This window comes from Eptatretus burgeri, chromosome 15 (assembly GCF_056783735.1).
Source record: "Eptatretus burgeri isolate ZD-2024b chromosome 15, Ebu_testis_v1, whole genome shotgun sequence".
Taxonomy (NCBI): Eukaryota; Metazoa; Chordata; class Myxini; order Myxiniformes; family Myxinidae; genus Eptatretus; species Eptatretus burgeri.
The window spans coordinates 69,330,179-69,356,160 of NC_140975.1; the positions used below are offsets into that span (position 1 = coordinate 69,330,179).

The 25,982-nt window shown below is 42.1% G+C and overlaps 1 protein-coding gene across 3 annotated transcripts in view; it reads right to left on the minus strand.

Moving 5' to 3' along the window:
• LOC147012458 (1-phosphatidylinositol 4,5-bisphosphate phosphodiesterase gamma-1-like) overlaps positions 1-25,982 on the minus strand; it is a 91,342-nt gene that overhangs the window by 51,686 nt on the left and 13,674 nt on the right. For all 3 annotated transcript variants that reach the window (XM_085856720.1, XM_085856721.1, XM_085856719.1), the window contains exons 7-14: positions 21,616-21,699; positions 21,145-21,188; positions 20,779-20,830; positions 20,344-20,445; positions 19,728-19,846; positions 17,230-17,315; positions 16,929-17,049; positions 16,632-16,707 (exon numbers count right to left, since the gene is read on the minus strand). In XM_085856720.1, the coding sequence (XP_085712846.1) occupies positions 16,632-16,707; positions 16,929-17,049; positions 17,230-17,315; positions 19,728-19,846; positions 20,344-20,445; positions 20,779-20,830; positions 21,145-21,188; positions 21,616-21,699 (684 nt within the window). The remainder of the gene's footprint in view (positions 1-16,631; positions 16,708-16,928; positions 17,050-17,229; positions 17,316-19,727; positions 19,847-20,343; positions 20,446-20,778; positions 20,831-21,144; positions 21,189-21,615; positions 21,700-25,982) is intronic.

The following is a 25,982-nucleotide window of genomic DNA, read 5'->3' on the forward strand; positions in this document are numbered from 1 at the left end:
TTAATTGCCCGTGAAATAAACTTTGCAGATAATCCACCACGTTGCCTACTCATCTGTGCATGTGTCACTTGGTACATCGGTTCTTGGTCTTGCAAACGTTATAACTTTATTTTTAAAAGTCTGTTTTTCACCAGATTTGCTTTGATTCCCTGTAGAGCACCTCACGAAACATCTGAAATATAGACACAGATCTGGTAGACACAATGGATAGGCAGTGGCTCTCAGAGAGGGGGTGATGTCAAGCAGTGGATGCATTGCCGTATAGCTCAATGAAGCTGGTTAATTTTGGCATGTTCCTAAATTTTTAGTTCACTCAATATAATTCTCCAAACAGTAGAAAAAGATAAGTTTAATACTTTGTAAATTTCAGATTTTCTTGTGTATATATGGCAAAGGAGGGAACATAGCTTTGCTTGCTTAAAGTAAAGAGGTATATCGGCTGAGTTATAAGACTCATTATTTATTGAAATTATCAGATTTCACTCCAGATTTCAACACTTATTTAGTCCGGACGATATCTGATCCTCAAAGCCGAAATCATATTTCGATGATATACTTTAATTAGTCCACGAGAGTAGATCGTGGAAAATCGTATCATATAATGCATGAAATCACTCCAAGCTCCTAATTTGAAAACTACAATACTTACAAAAGCAAAGTATACAGCGAATTGTAGCAACAATGAACAGGCATTCGATAATATGAGTAAGGAAAGTGGAAAAAAAACTTGAACGTTAATAAATCGTTGCGGCCTGTTCCAAGTCAAGGCATGGTTGAGCAGGCCAAAAAACATGGCGGCTTCATACCTCAACGAGGCTACCTAGGAAGACCACATATAGAGCGGTGACCGAGGATGTGCCTGATAAAGGAAATAATTAAATAAGGCCATTAATTATCTTCAAAAGGGGCGTGTTAATTAACCCAAACACCCAATTTTCACTCTTGCACTTCCTTGGAGTGTTTTTTTTTTAGTTTGCATGCAATGTTTCAGGCTGCTTGGTTTTATAGTTTTGGAGTTATGGAGAAAACACACTGACACACACACACACACACACACACACACACACACACACACACACACACACACACACACACACACACACACACACTGACATTTATTATTATAAAGGAACCATGCCGGGACAGAAGTGCCCAGGATGGAGCCAAACCACGATGTTACCATGTGAAGATTATAATCGAAGTTCATCCATTGAGTGTTTAAATAGTTTTATAAAGCCTCTCGTTCGTGAAATTTTTTTTTGCTGAATGATCAGCACATATTAACAAGGCAACACATTGAAATTTGCATCAAGAGATGATGACTGTTCACTGGCAAAGTCTCAAAGTTCCAACCATGAGCTTTCCGGAGTTCATATTGATATACTGTTGTGGCAAAAAATATTGGCATCCTTGCACTTTTTTCAAATAATGCACCATTTCTTCCAGAAAATTGTTAAAATTAAAAAAAACCTTTTGGGGTCCACATATGTATTTCTTTGGCTTGCAGTGGAATAAAATAAAAAAAGATGAGAAAAATTACAAAATTCTTAGGAGGATATCTTATCTTACTATTAGCACCTTTTAGAAGTTGTTAGGAATAATTAGATTTCAAGCGGGTGATTCTCCTTTACTTTGGAATTGAACTCACCTGTGGTGAGTTGCAGGTGCCTGCAATATAAAAATCACTCATTCAACCAGTTTAAATAGAGAAAAGGAGTCATTCTGCTGTTTTATGTCACTGTGTGTAATACAACGAGCATGGAGAAAAGAAAGAAAACCAGATAATTGACTGAGGAGGTCAGACACAAGATTGTAGCCAAGCATGAACAATCTGAAGGCTAGAAGTCCATCCCCAGAGACCTTGATGTTCCTGTGTCCACTGTACACAATGTTATCAGCAAGTTGAAGGCCCACTGCACTGGAGCCAACCTCCCTGGACGTGGCCGCAAAAGAAAACTTGATCGAAGATTGCAGCCAAGGATTGTTCAAATGGTGGAGAAAGCACCTCGATCAACTGCCAAACAGATTGAAGCTGACCTTCAGACACAAGGTACGACAATTTCAACTCGCACCATCCGTCACTAACTCAATGAAAGGGGGTTCTATGGTAGGAGACGCAGGAGGACCCCACTGCTGAGAGAGCGACATAAGAAAGCCCGACTGGAATTTGCCAAAACACACCTGAACAAGCCAAAATCCTTCTGGGAGAATGTCCTGTGGACAGATGGGACCAAATTAGAGCTTTTTTGGTCAAGCACATCATCTCTGTTTACAGAAAAGAAAATGAAGCCTTCAAAGAAAAGAACACCTTCCCTACAGTCAAACACGGAGGAGGTTCAGTGATGTTTTGGGGTTGCTGTGCTGCCTCTGGCACTGGGTACCTTGAATGTGTACACGGCATCATGAAATCAGGAGATTACTAAAGGAGGCATTTTGGAGCACAATGTTCAGCCCAGTGTCAGAAAGCTGGGTCTCCGTCGAAGGTATGCCTGGTGGTGGGCTTTGGATTCCAAGGCCCTGAGTTCAAATCCCGCTCAGCTGTTGAATTAATACCAAGTGGGGTTAACTCGACCTGTCATCCTTCCGAGGTCAGCAAAATGAGTGCCAGCTTGCTGGTATCCTGTGTCGGAGTGGTGACCCATCCAGGATCGTGCCCAATAGCCAAGGAGACTGCTTAAGCAGCACCAACACTCTGCACAGGGTATGGTCCCAATCTCCTCTCCTCATTGAAGGTCATGGGTCTTGCAGCAGGGCAATGACCCCAAACACACTTCAAAAAGCACTCAGGAATGGTTCAAGACAAAACACTGGACTGTTCTGAAGTGCACAGCAATGAGTTCAGATCTAAATCCCATTGAACACCTGTGGGAAGAACTAAAAACAGCAGTTGGGAGAAGGCACCCTTCAAATCTGGGAGAAGTGGAGCAGTTTACACATGAAGAGTGGGGCAAACTGCCAGTAGAGAGGTATAGGAAGCTAATTCATGCTGATGGGAAGTGCTTGACTGTAGTAATTTTTCCAAAGGCTGTGATACCAAATATTAATTTGAGGGTGTCAATAATTTTGTAAATGCCATGTATTTTTATTTTCTGATTTAAAAGGACATATGAAGTTCTGAATCACAAACAAAGGTTCTGTAATATGAACAGTGAAATAAAGAATTTGAGAGACCAAATACTTTCGTCAATTTCAACTTATTTTTTGAGAAAATTGTGAGTTATTTGAAAAAAGTGCAAGGGTGTCAATGTTTTTGGCCATGACAGTGTGACACGTCGAAGAATGCTGAAAGTGGTTTTTCATATCAACAATTATTAACCAGCGGAGGGCAACTGAGATTTGATCTTCATGTCAATTGTTAACTAATGATAGCTGATTAGCAAGATGGGTGGACATTTTGACGTTTCAATATCCAGTGCCGATAGAACGTCTATACTCCCTTTCAAAATTTTCACCGTTTGTTTCCTTATAGCCTGGACTGAAATTACATTAAATCAGACTTTTTTCCACTTGATTTACCCATCGTAACCCACAGCTTCAAAGTGAAAAGCAAATTCTACAAATTTCAGAAAATAAATTAAAAATACAAAACTAGAATATCTTGGTTGGATAAGTGTTCAACCCCTTATTAATAGCAATTGAAAATTTGCTCAGGTGCAACCAATTACCTTCAAAATCACAAACCAAGTTAATTGGCCTCCACCTGTGTTAAATTTAATGAAACAGAAGACCAAGAAAGAACCTGAAGAAGTAAAGAGCAAAGATGGAGTCATCATAAGGAACCTGGATACGATTCGAGTTACAGCTGCTACTCCACTACCCTCAAACCCATCCATGAACAGCCAAGTGAGACAGAAAATTTTCTGCAAGAATTCACTTCCCCTTAGAGAGATAGAAAACGAAAGACAGGATTAGAATGAAAGAGATGAAAGAGTATAAAAATAACAAAAAAATTTATAAAACAAGAATTAGTATGAATAAATAATAATAAAAAAACAAGAATTAGTATGAATAAATAATAATAAAATAAAACAAGAACTTGTAGTGATTCTGATTATTTCAGAATAAAATCAGCTGTTCCTGTAGGTTTTCTCTGTTGGGTAGTGCATTTCACAGCAAAGACTCAACCATGAGCACCAAGGAGCTTTCAAAATACCTCCAGGATAAAGTTGTGGAAAGGCACAGATCAGGGGATGGATATAAACATATTTCAAAGGCCTTAAATATCCCTTGCAGCATCGACAAGACAATCATTAAGAAGTGGAAGGCATATGGTACGACCAAGACCCTACCTCATGCCATCCATGGATCATGCCATCCATCTAAACTGGATGACCAAGCAAGGAGGAGACTGATCAGAGAGACCACCAAGAGGTTATGGAAACTTTGAAAGAGCTACGTGCCTATCTGGCAAAGTCTGGTCACTGTGTGCATGTGACAACAATATCCCAAGCGCTCCACAAGTTTTGCCTGTATGGTAGGGAGGCAAGAAGGAAGCTATTAATCAAAAAAGCCTACCTTGAGTCCAGTTTGAGGTATGCAAAGAAAAAATAACACTCCAGAGATTCTGATGCCATGTGGCAAAACATTTTGTGATCCAATGAAAGCAGAATGGAACTTTTTTGCCGAAATTCAAAACGTTACATTTGGCACAAACCCAACACAGTACATCACCCAAAGAACACCATCCTGACTGTGAAGCATGGTGGTGGCAGCATCATGTTATAGGGATGTTTGTCATTAGCAGGGACTGGAGCACTTGTCAGGATAGAAGGGAAAATGTATAGATCAAAATACCTAAAAATCCAAGAGGAAAACCTGCTGCCCTCTGGAAGAAAGCTGAAATTGGGATGGAAGTTCACCTTTCACCATGGCAATGACCTGAAGCACACAGCCAAAGCAACGCTGGAGTGGCTAAGGAACAAAAAAATTAATGTCCTTGAGTGGCCCAGTCAGAGCCCTGACCTAAATCCCATCTAAAATATGTGGCATGACTTGAAGATTGTTGTCCATCAACACTCCACACGCAACTTGACTGACTGAGCTTGAACTGACTGAGCTTCAAAGGGCGGAGGAGCTCCTTGTGAGCCAACGGCCATCCATATCTAGTGCCCAACTGTGTCTGCGGACGTCCTCCTGCAGTTGGGTCACTTCTTATTAGGAGGTTGGTGGCAGGATTTGCACTCCGGCCACCGTAAAACCCTTCATTCCGCAAAACGCAAAAACGCAAACAAATCTGAAAACCCACTCCGTGGGAGTACCTCCTGTGCAGCTTCCCTTCACAGGGCAGCTCACCGGATGACGGGATTGGGGCAAAGCCTTCGGGACCCCCAATCTTTGATAGGAGGGAAACCACGGGGTAACATCCCTGGGTCAGATTGCAGGAGAGTGTGTCGGAGTGGTGCTGAGGTGTCGTCCACCAGACGGCGGTCTCCTTGGGTTAACCTGAGGCGGTCCCTTCGGGTGGGTGCCTGGAATGTCCTATCCCTAAGAGAGGATGATCACCTGTCTCTGTTATCATCTGAGCTCAAGCGTTTGGACATCGGGATTGCAGATCTCTCTGAGGTTCTGAGACCGGATTGCGGCGAGATAATGGTGGGTGGTTACACCTACTATTGGTCTGGTCGCTCTGATGGTTACCATACCCAAGGAGTTGCTGTAGCTGTGTCCAATAAGCTGACCCCAATGATAATTGAGGTAACACCGGTCAACGAGCGTATTATGAGATTAAGGATTCGTCACTCCTTAGGTGTCATTTCCCTGGTCTCTGTTTATGCTCCGACTGAGGCGAGTGATCTCACCGTGAAGGATGCATTCTACGCCACACTCGAGTCTGTGGTTGATCAGTGCCCCAGACGAGATGCACTTCTAGTCTTGGGGCATTTCAATGCATCGACTGGAACTGATAGGGACGGTTATGAGGTGTGTGTTGGTCCCCATGGGTCAGGAACTATGAACCAGAATAGCACTAAGTTCCTTGACTTTGCAAGAAGTCATGGACTTAGGGTGGCTGGTTCATGGTTTCAGCGCCCACAAGCTCATCGCTGGACTTGGTATTCCAACGCTGGTGGTGTGGCAAAGGAGATTGACCATGTCCTCATTGATGGTCGCTGGAGGATGATCCAGAACTGCAGGGTCTACCGGAGTGCTCAGTTCCTCAATACTGACCACAGGCTTGTTGTAGCAACTCTAAAGCTGCACCTTAAATCCTGGAGAATGGTACCATCCCAGCCGAGGCTGGATGTTGCCAAGCTCAGGGATGAGAGAGTAGCTGAGGAGTTTGCGAACAGGCTGAGTGGACACTTGGGGGGTCTGGGTGCTTTGGGGGTCCTGAAGAGTTGTGGAGCGCCTTCAAGACCACCGTCCTCGATGTTGCCGGTGGATGCCTTGGAGCTCACCGCAGGGCAAAGAAGAATTTTGTCTCTCAAGGGACACTGGATACCATTGACCAGAGTCGCAGGGCCAGGCTGAATGGCAGAGCTGAGCTGTTCAGGGAGCTGAGGCGTAAAACTGTACGTGCACTGAGGGTGGACAAGGAGGCCTATGTGCGAGGAATCTGTGAGGGGGTAGAGCATCACCTGTGGACAGGTGATTCTCGTCCCGCTTACAGGGGAATTCGCGCATTACGTTCATCCAAGCCCATCCCTCGGAGCACTACAGTTCGAGCAGAGAGTGGTAGGCTCTTGACAGAGGAGTCTGAAGTGAAGGCCCGCTGGGCCGGTTACTTTGAGCGGTTGTACCAGGCTGATCCCCCAACTGTCGAGTTGGACGTCAAGGGTGTTACAATCCCTGTTGCTGACCCTCGAATCAACTGTGGTCCACCTACGCTTGTGGAAACACGGGCTGCGGTGAACCAGTTGAAACGGGGCAAAGCTCCAGGGATCTGTGGCATCCATGCCGAACTTCTCAAGGCTGGTGGAAATGCTGCACTCGTGTCGTTGCATGCAGTTTTGTGCTCTGCCTGGAGCACAGGCATCATCCCAACTGACTGGAAGAGGGGCCTTGTTGTCCCTCTCTGGAAAGGGAAGGGTGATCGCCAAGACTGCAACAACTACCGAGGGGTGACGCTGCTCTCAGTGCCGGGCAAGGTCTTTGCTCGGATAATTCTCGATAGGGTTCGCCACCATCTGCTTGAGCACCAGCGTCCAGAGCAGTCAGGCTTTACACCAAAGAGGTCAACGATTGACCGTATCCTTGCACTTCGTGTCCTCACCGAACGCAGACGAGAGTTTCGGCAGGGGCTGCTTGCAGCCTATGTTGATTTCTGTAAAGCGTTCAATTCAGTGAATCTGGATGTCCTCTGGAGGATTCTTGGTCTTCGTGGGGTGCTACCAAAACTGATCGATCTGATGTCTGAACTCTACTCTGGTACTGAGAGTGCTGTGAAGTGTGGTGGTACCATCTCTGACTTATTTCCAGTTGTTACTGGAGTTCGTCAGGGATGTGTACTTGCCCCCACACTTTTCAGCACTTGTATGGACTGGATTCTAGGGAGGATGTCGGAGAGATCAAGTTGCGGTGCGTCATTTGGGAATGTCAAGATCTTGGACCTTGACTTTGCAGATGATGCAGTCATCTTTGCGGAGACTTTAGACATCCTCTTGGGGGCCCTCGAGGTGCTGAATGAGGAGTCGGAGCCGTTGGGATTACGGGTTTCTTGGGTCAAAACTAAGATCCAGGCTTTCGGTGACATCTTGGATGCTGCTGTCCTGTCTGTGTCTGTTTGTGGTGAGGATGTTGAGGTCGTGGAGAGATTCACTTACCTTGGCAGTGATATTCATGTCTCTGCTGGCTGCGAGTCAGAGGTCAATAGACGTCTGGGTCGGGCCTGGGGAGTCATGGATTCACTGGATCATGGGGTGTGGCGCTGCCGGTACCTGTGCGGGAGGACGGAAGTCCGAGTCTTCAGGTCCTTGGTACTTCCAGTCTTGCTCTATGGGTGCGAGACTTGGACTCTGACCAAGGATCTGAGACGGAGACTTAATTCCTTTGGTACCAGGTCTCTTCGGAGAATCCTTGGCTATCGCTGGTCGGATTTTGTGTCCAACGAGCGGTTGCTGAGAGAGACTCGGATGAGATTTGTTACCTGCATAGTCCGTGAGCGTCAGTTGCGGCTGTATGGACATGTGGCTCGTTTTCCTGACTCTGATCCTGCTCACCAGATTCTCTCAGCGAGGGAGTCTCATGAGTGGAGGAGGCCAGTGGGTCGACCACGTGCCTCATGGTTGCAGCAGGTTGACCACCATCTCAAGGAGATGGGGATGGGCCTGGCATCTGCCTGGGGGATGGCCAGACGGAGGCCCCTGGAGTACCGGCGGAAAGTGGATGCAGCGACGTGCTGTTCTGGCACATGCTCCCATACCTGACCTGACCTTGAACAGTTTTGTTCAGAAGAATGGGCAAATATTGCCCAATCAAGGTGTGCAATGTTGGTAGAGACCTATCCCCAACAAACTCACAACTGTAATTGCTGTCAAAGGTGCTTTCACCAAGTATTGACACAGGGTGGTGAACACTTATCCAACCAAGATATTATAGTTTTGTATTTTTAATCAATTTTCTGAAATTTGTAGAATTTGTTTTTCACTTGGAAGTTGTGGGATACGATGTGTAAATCAAGGTGGAAAAAGTCTGATTTAATGTAATTTAATTGCAGGCTACAAAACAACAAAAGGTGAAAATTTTGAAAGGGGGTGTAGATTTTCTATAGGCACTGTATATATATATATATATATATATATATATATATATATATATATATATATATATATATATATATATATATATATATATATATACTATATTGTAATGCCATTTAAGTATTGCAACTGTTCTTCACATAAACTAATCTCATAAACACAACAAACTTACAAGAGAATGTTTGTGAGGGTAACAGCACATATGGACCACAATGTACAACAGCCTAAATTCACAAAGGAAATGTGGGGGTTGGTGGTGGTGCCTAACAATTGTATTCTTAAAACCACATTGTTAAAACCACACAGGAAAATGGGGGATGTACACATGTGTTGGCCACCCACTGCTTACTTGTCTGTTATACCATATGGTACACAACTGTTCTTTTACAAAGTGATTGAGTCTGAATGGCAAGGTGGAAACTGACAAGGGAGGAGTGTGGGTAGGAGGGGGAAGACAACTTTGGAGTGAATAGATAAAGTTGCAGATAGATAAAAAGGGAGGGGTTGAGGGTTAGCCACAAGCATCGATCAGTGGAATTGTGGTGAGCATCTTGAAGAAGTCAAGACAATAAAAAGATATGTCAGACACAGGAAGGCAATTCTACAAATGAGAGAAAAGAGGTACAAAAGAGTGAAGGTGAGAATAAAGCTTAGACTTGTGTTGGGTAAAAAGAAACGTGTTACTGGATCAGAGTATGCAACCTAGTTCGGCTGAAGAGGGGTAGAGGACATGAAGGACAATGCTATAAGATAGACCTTGAACTGCAAACTCACCAATTTGTCTGTGGTGAAAGACAAGAACTGACTGGTGATCTAAGATCATATGTTGGAGAAGAGATAGGACACGAGGATCACATGAGATAGGAGTTTACCTTACTTAGAACACGACAGCACAAACCGGAGGTCAACACGTTTGAAACAAACTCTCAATTTGAGGTGTTCTGGAACCTCAAAAGTCATTGTAGTGATCACTTTGCAATTCTGCGATCAGTGACTCAACTAGAAACTCGAATTGGATATAAAAGTTTGGACTTGATCATCGAAACAAAAGAAACTAGGCTTGGGCGATTCTTAAAGTTTGAGAATCGATTCCGATTCTGAACTGCTGTCTCGATTCCGATCTTCACCAAAATCGAATCAATTCATCCTTGTCACACACCCAACCTACTCAGCTAGTTTTGTCCAAATCAGTCTTTAACCTTTTGATATATCCTGCACACAGACAAACAGGAGTGAAAAACATAACCTCCATCCATCTTCGGTGGCGGAGGGAATAAAGAGAAATAACTTAAGCGTAAAATTTATGTTCATGAATAAAATCAGTGGCCTGATTTGTCTGTACTAATAAATGACAATGTGCGTGTATCGGTGTGTGTGTGTGTGTGTGTGTGTGTGTGTGTGTGTGTGTGTGTGTGTGTGTGTGTGTGTGTCCTCCATAACTCCAAAACCATGAAACCTATTAGCCTGAAACTTTGCATGTAAACTAAGAAAACTCCAAGGAATTACATGACTGAAAATTGGGTGTTTGGGTTAATTAAAACACCCCCTTTGAGGATAATTAACGGCCTTATTTAATTATATCCTTTATCAGGCACATCCTCGGTCACCGCTATCGATGGGGTCTTAAGGTGTGTCCTATGTAACTTCGCTGGGGTCTGAAGATGCCATGTTTTTTGGCCTGCTCAACCATGCCTTGATTTGGAACAGGCAGCAATGATTTCTTAACCATAAAGTTTTTTTCCACTTTCCTCACTCATATTATCAAATGCCTGTTCATTATAGCTACGAATCATTGTACACATCACTTTTGTAAGTGCTAACGTTTTCAGATTTGGAGCTTGGAGCGATTTCATGCATTATATGATGTAATTTTCCACAATCTACTCTCACGGACTAATTAAAGTATATCATCGAAATATGATTTCAGTTTTGAGGATCAAATATTGCCGGACTAAATAAGTGTCAAAATCAGTTGTGAAATCTGATAATTTAAAGAAATAACGAGTCTTATAACTAAGCCGATACACCTATTTACTTTAAGCAAACACTGTTCCCTCCTTCTCCATAAATACACAAGAAAATGAGAAATTTCCAAAGCATTAAACTTATCTTTTTCTACAATTTAGAGAATTATATTGAGCGAACAAAAGATTTAAGAATGTGCCAAAATTAACCAGCATAATTGAGCTGTATGATTTAATGCATTCACTGCTTGACTTCATACCCTGTCCCCCAGAAGGACTGCCTATCCATAGCATCTACCAGATCTGTATCTATATTTTCGGAGGTTATATGCACAAACTCCGAATATATTTATATATTCGGAGGAGGCTATATTTTCGCATTGAAAATTTGGATTCTGCCATGATTTGGGAGAGGATCACTTGTGTGAAGTTTCGTTTTGATCGGATAAGGTTCGTTTTTCGATGCAATATGACTGCCACACCAGGTGACCTATGACATCATCATTTCCACACTGGATGCAGCTATATTGTTGATGATACTTGGTAAATTTCACTTCGATCAGATAAGCGGTTTCAGAGAAAACATTATTGAATATTTTTTTCAACAGAATATGGCTGCCAAACCATTTGACTAACTAATTATTCATTGTCAAGTTAGTATCCCCTCATATCAGCATGGTAAACAGTTTTGTTAAGTTTCCCTCAATTTGTCCAGCCCTTTTGGAGAAGATTTTTGAAGGTTTCAGGGTAAATCTCAAGATGGCTGCAAGACCATGTGACCTATGATGTCATAGTTAACAAACTTTATTCACCATGGCTAGTCGATTGTTTATGTGCAGTTTCACTTCTATCTTTAAAGCGGTTCTGGAGAAGAAGATTTTTTTCCATTTTTTTTAACGATATGGCTGCCAAACCACATGACCGATGATGTCATAAAAAAAAAATTCTGTCGACCAATCTATTCTGAGATGAACCTCACAAATTTTCATACTGATCGAATGCAGCATTTTACATATCGAATTTTGACCGGGACACTACTTCACCAATGACGTTATAGTCAAATATATGACGTTATAGTAAGATAAGCAGGTATCACAGTGCCAGGTAACTATAGGTTGAGCAAATAGGGTTTTGGGCTGTATTCGGAGGGGGATCAATTATAAATCGAAGGAGGTGGTGTTAACATTGTACAGGAATTTAGTGAGGGCCACATCTCGAATATTGTGTACAGTTTTGGTCACCACAACTCAGGAAGGACATGGCACAGTCAAGTGAGCCTCATTCAAAAAAAAAGAATCAAAAATAAAAAAGAACCCAGATCAAAACTAGAGTAATTCGACTGCGCGCAGTCGACGGGTATGCCTCCGCTCTCCCGCACAAACACTTGAGTATTGACATATTTGACCCTTGAACTTTATCATATCTGGCCCAAAATCTAATCAGTTAATTGCCCTGTCTCACTTTACCTTTGTACCACATTTGATGAAATTCTGTCCAATATTTCTTGAGTTAGGGCATAAACAATAAAATTTCAGAGTTTGACCTTGACCTTAATCACATCTGGCCCAAAATCGAATCACTTAATTGCCCTGTCTTACTTTACCTTTTTACCAAGTTTGATGAAATTCTACAATTTGCTTCTTGAGTGATCGCGTAAAACGAAAATCTGGACGGACGGACGGATAACCCAGAAACATAATGCCTCCGGCGCCCTTTGTGTGGAGGCAACATAAAAACAATTATGGATGCCAGACCATGTGGCCGATCAAGTTGACATTGAAAACATGTATTCCCCATCACTACGAGATTATAATTGTGAAGTTTACGTTGATTGATTCAAGGGTTCCAGAGAAAACATGATATAATATTTTTCTTCAATCCAATATGGCTGCCAAACCATGTGACCTATCAATTATTCCTTCATAAACTTTTACAACCAAGGCTTGGGGAACATTTATGTGAAGTTTCCCCTCGATCTGTCCAGCTGTTCTGGAGAAGATGATTTTTATAGGTTTTAGGGTAAATGCAATATGGCTGCCAAACCATGTGACCTATAATGTCGTATGTGTGAAACTTTTGTACCTCATGGATAGGCGGTCATACATGTGAGGTTTCGCTTGGATCTGTTCAGCCACTTCAGAGAAGAAGATTTTTGAAGGTTTAAAAAAAAATATATATGGCTGCCAAATCACGTGACTAATGACGTCATTAAATATATATTTTTTTCCTGTGGACCATTTTATCCCAAGATGACCCTCAAAAATGTTCATACTGACTGGATATTGCATTCTACATATGCAATTATGATGTCATAACGAAGGCACCGATGATGTCATTAAAAAATCACACTTATTCCAAATGAGGAGTACTTGCCATGTGCCAAGTTTCAATCATGCAGTTTCAGAGATAGAGATCCAATTTTTATCTTGCCAAAACGAAGTTTTTGCAAGATATGTTAGTCAGCTTGTATGTTTTTGTTTGTTTGTTTGTTTGTTTGTTTGTTTGTTTGTAATCACGTATAAAAAATTCTGCAGAGCACAGTTATCATTGGAAAATTTTGTAACTTCGCATATCAGAGGACTATAGAGGTCCCTTTCAGTGCACAAAATTTTGAAGGTCAAGGTCAAAGGTCAAGGTCACTTTGTCGCAAATCAGGGGAGTCGACGAAACCCTTATTTTTTGAGTAATTTTGATCGGATCGTCTTCAAACTTCATGGGAATATCGTTCATGGTCTGGCGCTCAGCTGATTAATTTTTGGTGGCGATTGGCCTTGACCTTCATGGTTAGCGCCTCAGGTCAAACATATTTGCCCCCAAGGTCAAATTTTCAAGTTTTAGGAACCATATGGTGTAGTACCTCAAATTGAACACCTCGATGAGTGCTTTCTAGATATGTCAAGCTTGAGACATTATGATGTCATTTGGTGACGTTATGAGGCATAAGCATATTTTTCATGGTTACTCTGTAGAACAATTCTCATCGGAATCTCTCGTAGGCAGATATTCCTCAAGGAGTCGCTCCTGGTGGATAGCTGCTCTGTTCACCTCAGTGTGACCTTAAAGAAGTCAAATTACTGGTTGGTCAAACAAATGGTTTCGGTCACCTTTTGGCAAGATACGGGTCATCCTGTGGGTGACATTGGTTTATTTTTCTGTTTTTCCAACATGGCTGACACACCACATGACCTACGACATCATAATTATCATTAAACCGTTCTACATGAATAGTCGCACCAATGGTGAAAATTTTGCCTCAATCAGACAATCAGACAAGGAGGAAGCCACAAAAGTTCTGTGCGTATAAACAAACAGACAGACAAACAAACGGACCCAAATGCAATACCCTCTCCTTCGGCGAGGGTAATAAAGTACTGTAATGAAAAAACTTTTGCTCAAAACTCAACATTTATTGGTTCATGAAAAAATATTTTCACGAAAAAAATAATTGGTTCACGAAAAAATATTTTCACGAAAAAAAGAAGTGACCACTATATTCGTTATTGTTGTCTGTCTGTCTGTCTGTCTGTCTGTCCCGAGCATAGCTCCGTGGGTTTTGATCCGATCCTGACAAAATTTTGGTGGGAGGTTTATATCATGATCTAGTTGTGTTCTCCTGAGAATGGGCGTGGTGCGCCCATTATGGGCGGAGCCATGCTCAAAAAACGTGTTTTTAGGGGGTAGCCGATTTCAATTTGCATCTTCTCCTAGGGGGTTTGTCAAATCTGACAGGGGTTTCGGTATTTGGTTAGCCCAATGGCACCTGCATAGCCCCACGGAGCTCGATTTTTCATTTTCGTCCCAAGGTCAAGGTCACAAGGTCACAAACTTAGAAAGTTGCGAATTTTGACATAAAAAAATTTCTTCTCCGAGGGGTTTGTGGAATCTGACAGGGGTTTCAGTATTTGGTTAGCCCAATGGCACCTGCATAGCCCCACAGAGCTAGATTTTTCATTTTCGTCCCAAGGTCAAGGCCACAAGATCACGAACTTAGAAAATTGCAAATTGTGTTTTTAGGGGGTAGCCGATTTCAATTTGCATCTTCTCCTAGGGGGTTTGTCGAATCTGGCAGGGGTTTCGGTATTTGGTTAGCCCAATGGCACCTGCATAGCCCCACGGAGCTCGATTTTTCATTTTCATCCCAAGGTCAAGGTCACCAGGTCACAAACTTAGAAAATTGCGATTTTGACAAAAAAAATCCATCTTCTCCGAGGGGTTTGTCGAATCTGGCAGTAGTTTCGGTATTTGGTTAGCCCAATGGCACCTGCATAGCCCCACGGAGCTCGATTTTTCATTTTCGTCCCAAGGTCAAGGTCACAAGATCACAAGGTCACGAGCTTAGAAAATTTTGAATTTTGACATAAAAATCATACGACCGCCCAAACTTTGAGAGCTAGGATGACAATATTTTTTATGCATAATCTTGAGGTCATTCCCCACCTAAAGTCTTGAAACCATTTTGCTCTATCTCGAACACCTTGCCCGTGGCGCCCCCTTCAAGTTTGTTTTTACGCTGATTTCATCAAAGTATGGATAATTATCCGATTAGTGCGAAATGCCATATAGCCTATATGACGTTATATTGTTCCTGGAATGTTCCAGAGGAAGTTTTGCACCAAAGGTCATAATCCTTGACCTTTAAAGGTCACAAAGGTCAAATTTTCAAAGTTGTGGGAATCGAACCGGGTTTTCGACCTTCTTCGACGAACTAACTCCAATAAGCTATAGCACGTATTCTCTTTCCTTATTTTAATGTCCACAACATTGTTTTGTGACCTTTAAAGGTTATGCAAAGGTCAAATTTTTTAAGTTGTTGAACGAAACCGGGTTTTTGACATTTTACAGCTAATAACCTGTCACTCGTACCACATCATGTTGATCATTTTTATAACTTGGTCAAACATTATCACATTGTTTCATCCTCGACTTCTGAAACAATCTACATCGTCAAATACCACTCGTGAACCATCGTCGTCTTCAGACTTGTATTAATTATTGTCTCATCATAAACATCCAATTGAACGAGAAGCAGACATTACCTAAAATGAAACAAATGACGTCATAATCAAAACAAATCAATGTCGCTGACATATTGAACAAGATTTGATATGGAAGTGACCTTCAGAATTATGGTTTTGTCATCGGCTGAACATTTGCCTTCATCATCTCGACGATGTGAATGGCTCATAACAAAGCTTCTTCTCCAACACATTTGATGCCGATTGTGTACCCTGGAGAATTTCTCACGGTCAAAAAGCATGTTCTTGAATCTTGAAAACACAGACCGAGTGCTGAATTCAAACAGAATGATAGGGGCAAGCCTGGAGTTGGCTTAATGGTTAGGGTGGCTGACTTGTGATCTAAGGGTCCTGAGTTTTATCCCCTGTCGGCTATCGAATTAACACCGAGTGGGGTTGACTCAGCCTGTCATCCTTCCGAGGTTGGGGAATTGAGTACCAGTGTACTGGTAATAGAGGTATTCCATCAGCGGCACAGCCGTGTCCTCAGCCAATGATGCTTAAACCACAGCCGTGTGCTGCATCTGAAGGAGGAGGAGGATAAGGACTCTGGATTATGATATTTGGGATACCATTCCACTTCTTGGTTTGGATAAAATAAGCTTCTCCAGTAACAAATTATTCCTGTAATTTGTTAATCATCAAGTATCCACCATGGGGACAAACTGATGGTACAAATCAGTTCCATGTTGAATGCTGCGGTCAATATCAGCTGTGGTCTGAGGAATATCAGGTGATTCAACATTCTAAGACAATATCCTCAGTTAAATACACCTTAATACATGTGAAAAAAACAATCCCCTTTGACAGGAGGGGAGGGGTTTGGGGGGGGGGCATGTGCCGAGTGTGCCCCCCCCCCAAGATCCGCCCATGCGCCTGATATTTAGTGAAAACCACACCGGTCTTCAGGGTAAGTTGAGCATCGATAGAAGGTGCTTTGAGTGTGAATCCCTTACCTGGCGGAATAGGTATGCCATCCTGCGCTGCTGGGAGATTGTGCAGTGATCTTCAATTGAGAGGATTACTGGATAGCTGCCATCACAAAGTGAAATGGTGATAATCGGTGTATAATAAGGCTCATAATAAATACAATCACTATCATTATCATTATAGTGAGACACCGGGGTTGCGGTAGTGTTGGACAGAAGCTACGTTGAAGAGTTTGGTGAGTGTTCTTAATGGCAGGTATTGTAATGATGCAGTTTGAAGACTTGAGGATCGACAGGAAGATGAGATTGAGTAAAACCGCTCACTCTGAGGTTGCGAAGGCATGTTCTTTGATGGTTGTGATCACATCCAGGAAACGGATCTTGGAGGTGAGGGTATGACCATGGTAGATTATCGGTGTTTCTTCTGGTCCATCCCAGCAATCCACTGTCGAGGGAGGATTTAAAAAGGGAACGGTGTTTGTCAGGAAGTCAAGGCACCTTGAAGATAACGAATCTTTTTGAATTTTTTAAAATACTTTTTGAGTTAGTTCACCACATTGATGGAGTACCGAGTGTCGCCTACGATTAGCCAGGTGTTCTGTGTTACTACGTGAAGGTTACGTACATTCGATGCATCGACAGCCCATTCGTAAGCAGCGTGCATAGGCCTCGGTGGAGGATTCACTGGAGAATTGGTCTCCAGTAAGGTACCTAGCAGGTGTACAAACGGTTCTTGTATTGGTGATAATAACAGGTGAGCAAAATAACTCTCAAACATTGATCACTTATACCACTTGATGACAATTTTCTGACGTTTAAGCTGATTTACAACTCAAAACTTAAGAGAATAACTTTATAAAACACTTGTTTGTGTGAAACATTAATGTTATAATCTCACAAACTTACTTTTAAACAAAATATTTGATGTGATTTTCCTGGGAAAGCTCTGTCTGTTTAACAGATTTCACTTTGCTCTTTAACATAGTTGGTCCTGCCCCCCCATTCCTCCCCACACCCGTTGTTTGTCCACCTCCCTCTATCTTGGCCTTCAACTCTACTGTTGGTGTTTCTCCCTATCTCTGCTTGTCCTTTTGTCATGTTGCATCCTGATCCGTTCAGTGTATTCGTACTAGCTCTTCCGTGAGCCTCGAATATGTATACAAAAAAAAAAGGTACACATGGTCAAAAATTGTTTTACTCCAACCCATAACTTTTCAATCCACATCCTTCATTTCTTTCATTCAATCCAGGTCGTTCATACCTTAAACCCATTTCTACATTATCTCTTAAAGTCTCCTTCTCCTTTAAGGAAATAACTGCTCTATACTGACCATTATTAACTCTCTTGGAGTCATTTCCACAACAGTGTTAAATGAATGTCTCAAGTCAGCTTGTGTGATATCTGATAAAGTATCTGATAAAGCTCGTGAGTTACTTTGTTTTACTCGTCTCAATTTTTGCTTGTAAATGACAAACCACAGGTGGGTGGAATTGATCTCTGTTCAAATATACTGTGGTCTTGTTAGTTCCATATAACTGGAACATACAGTATCTTTACAAAACTTAGGATCACTGATTAATATATTGTTTGCCTTTCTCAATGGAGCAATTAATGCTCCAGTTGAGGAGAAAGTTGGGAAAGTGCTCTCCTGAATACATTAGTAAATGCTCAACACCACCACCGTACCACTCAAAGCGAACATTTCAAACCAGATGATAGTAATAATGACAAACGTATAATCCCCGTGCTGGCCCAAGTACATCTGGGCCTGGTGAAAGATCTGATTTATTAGTCCATGCTTTGTTTAAAGGAAATGTGCACCCCTATCTTATGTTTGCTGCTCTGATGCTTTAAAATATACTTGATAATGGATCATCGCATACCGTTAGTTGTTTTATAATGATTCGATATAGTGTGCTAGTTAACTGTGTGACAATATAATATTTTCTTTATTTCACTTGGTTGTCAAGTTAAATTAAATAAAGCTGCCGTTGTTCAGGCACCAGTGAGACCGTAGGAATGGTTAATTCTAATTAATGAATGCTGCATAGCAAATTTGCTGTGTAGTCAACCTTTAGGATTTGTCACATGAACACAGGACATTGTTATGTCGAAATGAAGAAAACATTATGCAATAGTCGTGAAGGTGGAAGACAGTGAAGCATTGCAAATATCTGATAAAGCTTGAAAGTGTTCGAGGACATACCATAGGAATTTGCATTTGAAACAGTCATGACGACATCCTTGAAAACATTCTGTTTGTCTCTTATCAGAATGTGATTGGTCAACTCGCTTGCATGCGACTTGATCACCCTCCCCATTTCTCTTCCCTATATAAGAAACTCTATTTGGAACATCAAGCCAGAACGCAATCTCGTTGCATTGATTGTCTTTCTCCATGCGCATGTATTGCATAAATGATTCAACCTGTATTGTGACTGGAGTTACTGGAGTTACTTGAGTCAGGTTTCAAGTTTTCCACCACACAGCCAACTCTTCCTGTCTTAGCCTTCCCACTTTGTCAATCTCACATGGTGTGTCTGATTGGGCCCTAAAGTTAGATAATTAAGGAATCCTGTTCGTTTGTTGGCGTAGTGGGCACGTATTTGGTAAGGGTTAAGTGGTTTGTTGCGTCATCTATTTGTGAATTGATTGCTTCTTGTATAATCCCCTCCCAGTGATTATTTTAATTATACTTAGTTGGTCTCAGGGTGAATTTTGGCAGTCATGCTTGCTTCATTTGGTGGTTTAGAGAGACCTGTTGGGGGACTAATTGGCTGCGGAAAATAACGCTGCATATCAAGACCGTACCATGCACCTCTCAGCTTCACTCAGCTCTAATTGGGGATGAAGCATACGGTACCAATTAGTGAAATGCTTCGCTGGTTCGACGGTCACAAGGGTATTGTATCGGAAGTGGAAAGGCCATAATCGAGCCCAGGACCGGTGTCTCAGCTAATGATTACGGTTGCATTGAGGCAACTCACCAGATTCGAACCAGGCAATAAGACAAACCACGAGACCACAACAATACCTTTCACAACCTTCATTCCCCCTCCCCCCCCCAACCACAATATAATGAGCAGCCTCCCCACCCCTCCCCCCATCCCACAAGACATTACGTGTTGTGCGATGAGCTGATCCAGTAGTGGGAAAGAGGGTTGTCCATACTTTCTTGGGAAAGGTGTTCGATCTGAAACTCACAGATACTGTTCTCCCACGAGAACAAGAATGTGAGAAACTGGAGGAGAAATGAAGATGAAAGAGGCTTAGACTGATAAGAAATGCGAATGATGTAAAGAGACTGGCTAGAATAACTAAGATTTGAGGCGTCCTGTTTTAAGAGTGTGTCCCTGTGATAATGACCTGCCTCAACATGTGCATACCTGCAGGAATCTGCATCTCGAAGCATGCTTTCTTTGTTTGTTTGATAAAATAATATTATTTATCTGTTTATCAATAAATGGTGGAGGCTCATGGTGGAGTAAATAAGATGAGGGGGTTTCAACCATCAAGAGAGGGCAGAGTGTAACTGAGGGGACCCCTAATAGAAACCTCAAATTATTTCTCAAGAGAATTGTAAGATGATAAGACCTCACGAGAACTTTCTGTAATGGGCATGATCCCATTGCAAAAAACAAAGAGAACAATGTTTTAGCGTATGATCTTAGGTTGTAAAAGGATCATAGGTTGTAAAAGCGGGTTAATTATGTTTGACAAGCGTATCATCAACCTTACCTCTTCCAAAGTGAGGTAGGGTTCTTGGACGTGTCGCAGCTGGTCATGCAGGTAAGTTGTTACAAAGTCACTCACTTGTGCAGCATCACCTGCCCAGCTCTCCTGCATAGGGTGAATTAAGAACTTCAACACTTCTCATCGACGTATTCACGATGGATCAACAATCGCTGATCTGACAGCCTTTCGACGATCACCATCAGCGATGTAAATATATTTCATCATTCATCATGATTCATTCATTTTACCAAGTTCCTTTAACTATCCTCAAGGAATTACTCAACCCGACCTATTTTCCTTCCGATTCCTTTACCTGTCCTCAAGGAAATATTCAACATGGCCGATTTACCCTCCTCAAGAGATTACTCAACCTGGACCATTCCACCTTCTGATTCCTTTATTGGTCATCAAGAGATTATTCAACCCGGCCCATTCTACCTTCTGATCGCACAGCAGGAATCGCTGAAACTCTTCAAGCGTCACAACGTTTCTGCAATAGGAGAATATGGGGGCTGAGGAGTGGTGTACTGAAGAACAAAAATAGAAATGGAGACGATGAAGGTGGACAACCGAAATGAAATCGAAATGAGAAAACAGATAATACGTCTGCTGGAGAAAGAAGAAACAAGGAATGGTGGAAATTGTGAAGCATTTGCAGAATGTCATTGAAGAAAAGTGGAAAACAGATTAGGTTACAGAAGCATGAAACATCGAGGAGCACGAAGGGCTGACAAACAATAAGGAAGAATAACAACGTGAAAAATAGCAGCAAATAAAACAACAACCGTGAGATGCGAGACATACCTGCAACTCACAGAAATGCCTTGCTCAATAAGCTGCTGCAGAATCTGCGAATAAAACAACAAATTCGAATGGAAGTTAAAATAAAAGTAAAGCATCGCTTCCCTAGCTCGTCAACCTTTTCCATATTCACCCAATCAACCAACTTTCTCACCTTCTGTGTGGCTTCATGACTTATGGACTCCAATGTTGAACAAACCACCAGGATGTCATCCCGATCCCTCAAACCCACTAAACTCCCCATCAATTGGTGTTTTACGAGTACATCATCTCCAATAACCACAACAGGTTTATCAAATACTCTTTATTTATCATAGACAGTAATTCTTGTTCCTGCTAGGTTTATGAATCTCCTTTCACATTTATTATGTGACTCAACAAGCTCTCTCTAATCCGAGACATCCCTGAGGTCCTTAGGCGATCATTGCTAAATGAACAAGTTTTTCTCAAGTCCCATCGCTCAACAATACGTACAGTTCTCTGGGAGTCGAACATAATGCTTGAGTAGAACTGGGCGAACTGCTCGAAGAAGATCTCAGACCTTTTGGGTTCTACTTCCTGCGGATAAAAAGTGAAAAGATGAGGGAGTTTAAGAAAAATTCGTGATGTTTATGGTAATTATTGTGAATCTTGTGTTTAAAATGATCTCATGTCCTTATAAGCCCCAACAGCTCGAATTTTCAGAGATCTGTGTACAATCCTATCAGAAAAACAAGCTCAAATGAGCTAAGATCCTCGTCCTCTTAATGATGACGTCAAAAAAATGGATATGACGTCATTGTGATGTATCAGGTTTGCGATAAATTATATTATCTGTGCTAATGCCCGGTTTGATTCCCGCAAACAAAATTCAACCAGCTTGCCAAGTTTCGGAGATAATGGTATAGGCGATTTCCATTAGCGGCGATATTATGACATCAACTTTTTTTCCAGGAACAATTTCCAAAATCGGAGATGGTTTCTGCCTGTGCGTGGGCTTTCTGCATATACATGGCAAGTTTCACGAAGATCCGATAAAAACTCTGGGTTGTGAAACAAAAAATGTCAAAAAATAGGAATGACGTCATAAAAATTGATATGACGTCATAGTGATGTATCATATGTGCGGCAATTCATCTCTGCTAATGCCCTGTTCAATTCCCGCGAACAGAATTCAAAAAGCTTGCCGAGTTTTGGAGATAATTTTTTCGGCGATTTCCATTAGCGGAGATATTTTGACGTCATAACTTTTTTTCTAGGAGGAATTTTCAAAATCGGAGATGGTTACTGTCTGTGCGTGGTATTTTTACATATATTTGCCAAGTTTCAGGAAGTTTCAATGAAAACTGTAGGCTGTGAAACAAAAAAGTCCACAAGAAGAACATGAAGAACCACAACATGAGTAAGACTTGGAGATCCTCCACGAGGATCTAAAAATGTCTTTTTATCCGTATAGGATCCAAGGTGTCAGGAGAGGAAAAATCATTCCACGCTTATCATCAAGCAGGTGCCTTGTGCTGTGATGCCATTGATGCTCTCTTAACGCTGGAGATAAGCTTATTGCCCTGCCCATAGTCCTTAAAGTGTTCTGTTCCACCGGACGGTGATACCTTGAAGATCGTATCCAATCGATCTGGTTGGACAAATTCCTCATTAACTTTCTCTGTGATGGATGCTTCCAGCTGAGTGAATAGGACAGGGACCTCCTCAATCACTTGGACATATGATCGTGTTATGCTTGGTGGCCTATGGAGTCTCTTGAGGAACTTGTGCAACTTCCATCACTCTTGGCCTCACTGAATGATTGCCACATATGTGGTTTCTAGCTCTTTCAGGTGTTTTTCTAACGTATACCTCCAGAACTCGTAGGTCATCCAACCTTCCATCCACCTAAAGGATTCCAGAGTATCACTCTTTTTGTGATGATGTTGTTTTCCATATGCAGTAGTCAGTTTGTTCATGAAAGATGTGGGTTGCTCCACAAGAAAGTGGGATAAATGGGTAGGAGTAGTAGTAGTGGTAGTAGTAGCAGCAGTAGTAGTAGTAGTAGTAGTAGTAGTAGTAGTAGTAGTGGTAGTAGTAGTAATGTGCGCATTTCTTGGACCCTTGCAAGAACCTTGTTCCAAGTACTTTTTGAACACATTTGTGTATTTGTACATGCCCCATCCATCTCCACCTCCTCATTTTAATTTACTCCACCACAATTTTCTCTCCATTCCTTCGTTCTCACTCCACCTGGCCAAAAGGTTTGCAAAAAATATATGACAGATATAAATAAAGGATTACAGTTTCTGTGCAAAGACTTTGGTGACTTTCCACGGTTCACAGCAGAATATTAAAACCGACTTTACATCACAGTTGAAATTTTCAACTTCCTTCTTATGTTCTATATTTTTGATTTTTAGATGTCTCGCATCTGAATAAATACTACTCTTGTTTTCTGTATTACTAGTACGTGCCCGTACGTGCAAAAAAATTCAAAAATTCAAAAAAATAAAAACTTTCAAACCGCGAGCCAGAAACAACCACACAGGCCGTTCCTTCGCTCTTGCGTGCCCGTACGTGCGTGGCCGTACGTGCAAACCAAAAAAAAAACAACTTTCAAACAACCACACAGGCCGTTCCTTTGCTCTCGTAAACGACAACTGGATTGGGGCATTGTGTTTATCTATAAATGCGCATAGGAAATCGAGAAATTATTAGAATACAGTAAGTCATCACTATCCGGAAGTGGTGCGTGCCCGTACAGAATGTTCACATTCATTCCACGAATTATCGCTTGCATTGAAGTAACAACTGCTGTGATACTTCCACACACAGAGTTAATTAAAATCAAGTTTACCTCCCTGTCTTTGCTTGCCATGACATTCGCTGCCATTGACCATTGCCACTCCTACGCCACGGTAACTAAGGCATCGATCCCCATCGTAACTGGCACGGCACGTGACGTCATCGTCGACCGGCCGCCCACCGGCCTACGCAGCAACGTGTCTTGTCATTGGTTTGGTAAATAAATGGCCATAACTTGGGAACCTCTTGGCCGATTAATATCAAACCTTGAAAAGGAACATCCTCAGGACCCCAGCAATATACCTGGCAAGTTTCAATTAGATCGGACCAGTGATTGTCGAGAAACAGCGAGCGGTCTCTCTCTCACACACACACACACACACACACACACACACACACACACACACACACACACACACACACACACACACACACACACACACACACACACACACACTGCTGGAATTATAGATAGATGTGTAGAATATGAGTCCCTCCCCTCCCCCCCCCACCTACCTTTTCCTGTTACAATGACTATAGACCCTAAGGCCTCATATGTAAACTTGTCAACATCTTGTATGACCAAATCATTGTACATGCCAACATTGTTGCCTGATGCATGTAGTCTCATGCTGTCGGTCTCGTTGGCATTGATTTTCAGTATAACTTGCAGGCCAAACTCCTGGAGCCAATTTACTTCCTCTGCACACTTTGCTTGGTGTCCGATATCAAGCATGTCATCTGCAAAGCTGAGCTCCTCCTGGTGGTCAGATTCATCTCAATCTATTCCATATTTATACATGTTGTGTGGTTTCATGTGTACGGGCATTCCCACTACAACCTCGTTTTTGGGGGAATTCACCCTCCTTCAGCTATTCAAATGTCTTCATCATATCTTGGTGCTTTCCTTGATTGAAATCAATGTTGTTTTGATTCAATTTGACTTGATTTTAGCTCTTCCATGAGCCTCGACTTTGTATACAACCCCCACCCCCCCCCCCACCGCCGCCTCCAAAAAAAAAAAGTCGTTGAAAGTCATCACAAGACTTAAATTCCATTCATGACATTGTTCTCAGAATGAAAAATTGATCTGTACACCTTCTCTTCATCCAAAACCCATCCCACTCTTTCCTCCATTCTCCACGCACAACCTTCTGCATCCTATTTACCCTTATCATGTGGAACACCTTGCTTGTAACACACACGCACACACAAGTTACACCTGCGTAGTTACCACATTCACCAAGGTCTCATCAATGAACCACGAGCAATCAAGACGGAGGTTGTTGGGATAAATCAGCTGTTTCTCGTCTTTCGTGGACATCTGTATTCCACAGAGTGAACGGACAACTTTGAGAGGAAACCGAGTCGTGTCTAACTCGTTCTGACCCTCCCTGTCCATCTCCAACGTTCACCTCCCAAAGAAAAACCCAACACCTCTTCCCTGGAATTCTAATTTTCCATAATCACGTACTTCCCAAGATTCCTTCACCAACCTCTCACCGACAAAAATCATTTTTTTCTCTTTCACCAAGGTGACATCTACATATTATGTATGCAATAATGGTGCACTGTCCCCTTCCCTTACGAATGGACATCACAATCATTTCCCTCACCCCTCAACCTTCTGTTCTTCGTCCCCACCCTCAAATCAAAACCTACTGTTCCCCAACTCACCCCCCCCACCCACTTGTTCCCATTATTTTCTAACTCTGTTTATCCCCACCCCCCCCCAACCCCCTTTGTTATGACATACATGATACAAAGACGGCTCCGATGTAAATAACAAATTTCTTCACTCAAATGCAGGATTGGAGGGTCAGTGTTACTTTAAAAGGTCATATTTAGTGATAGGTACAAACCGAGATTGGTGCATATAATATGTAATTATAATAATAATCAGATGAGCCACACGACGACCTTGGGTGATATTAATGACTCCTGCATGACTCAAGTTCTGACACACATGAGTGAACCAATGGAGTGGCAGCATGCCCACCACACATTCGTCTAGACTGGGTTTGATTCCTGTTAGAAAAAGATTGTCGGAAAAATTATTATCCAACACACAG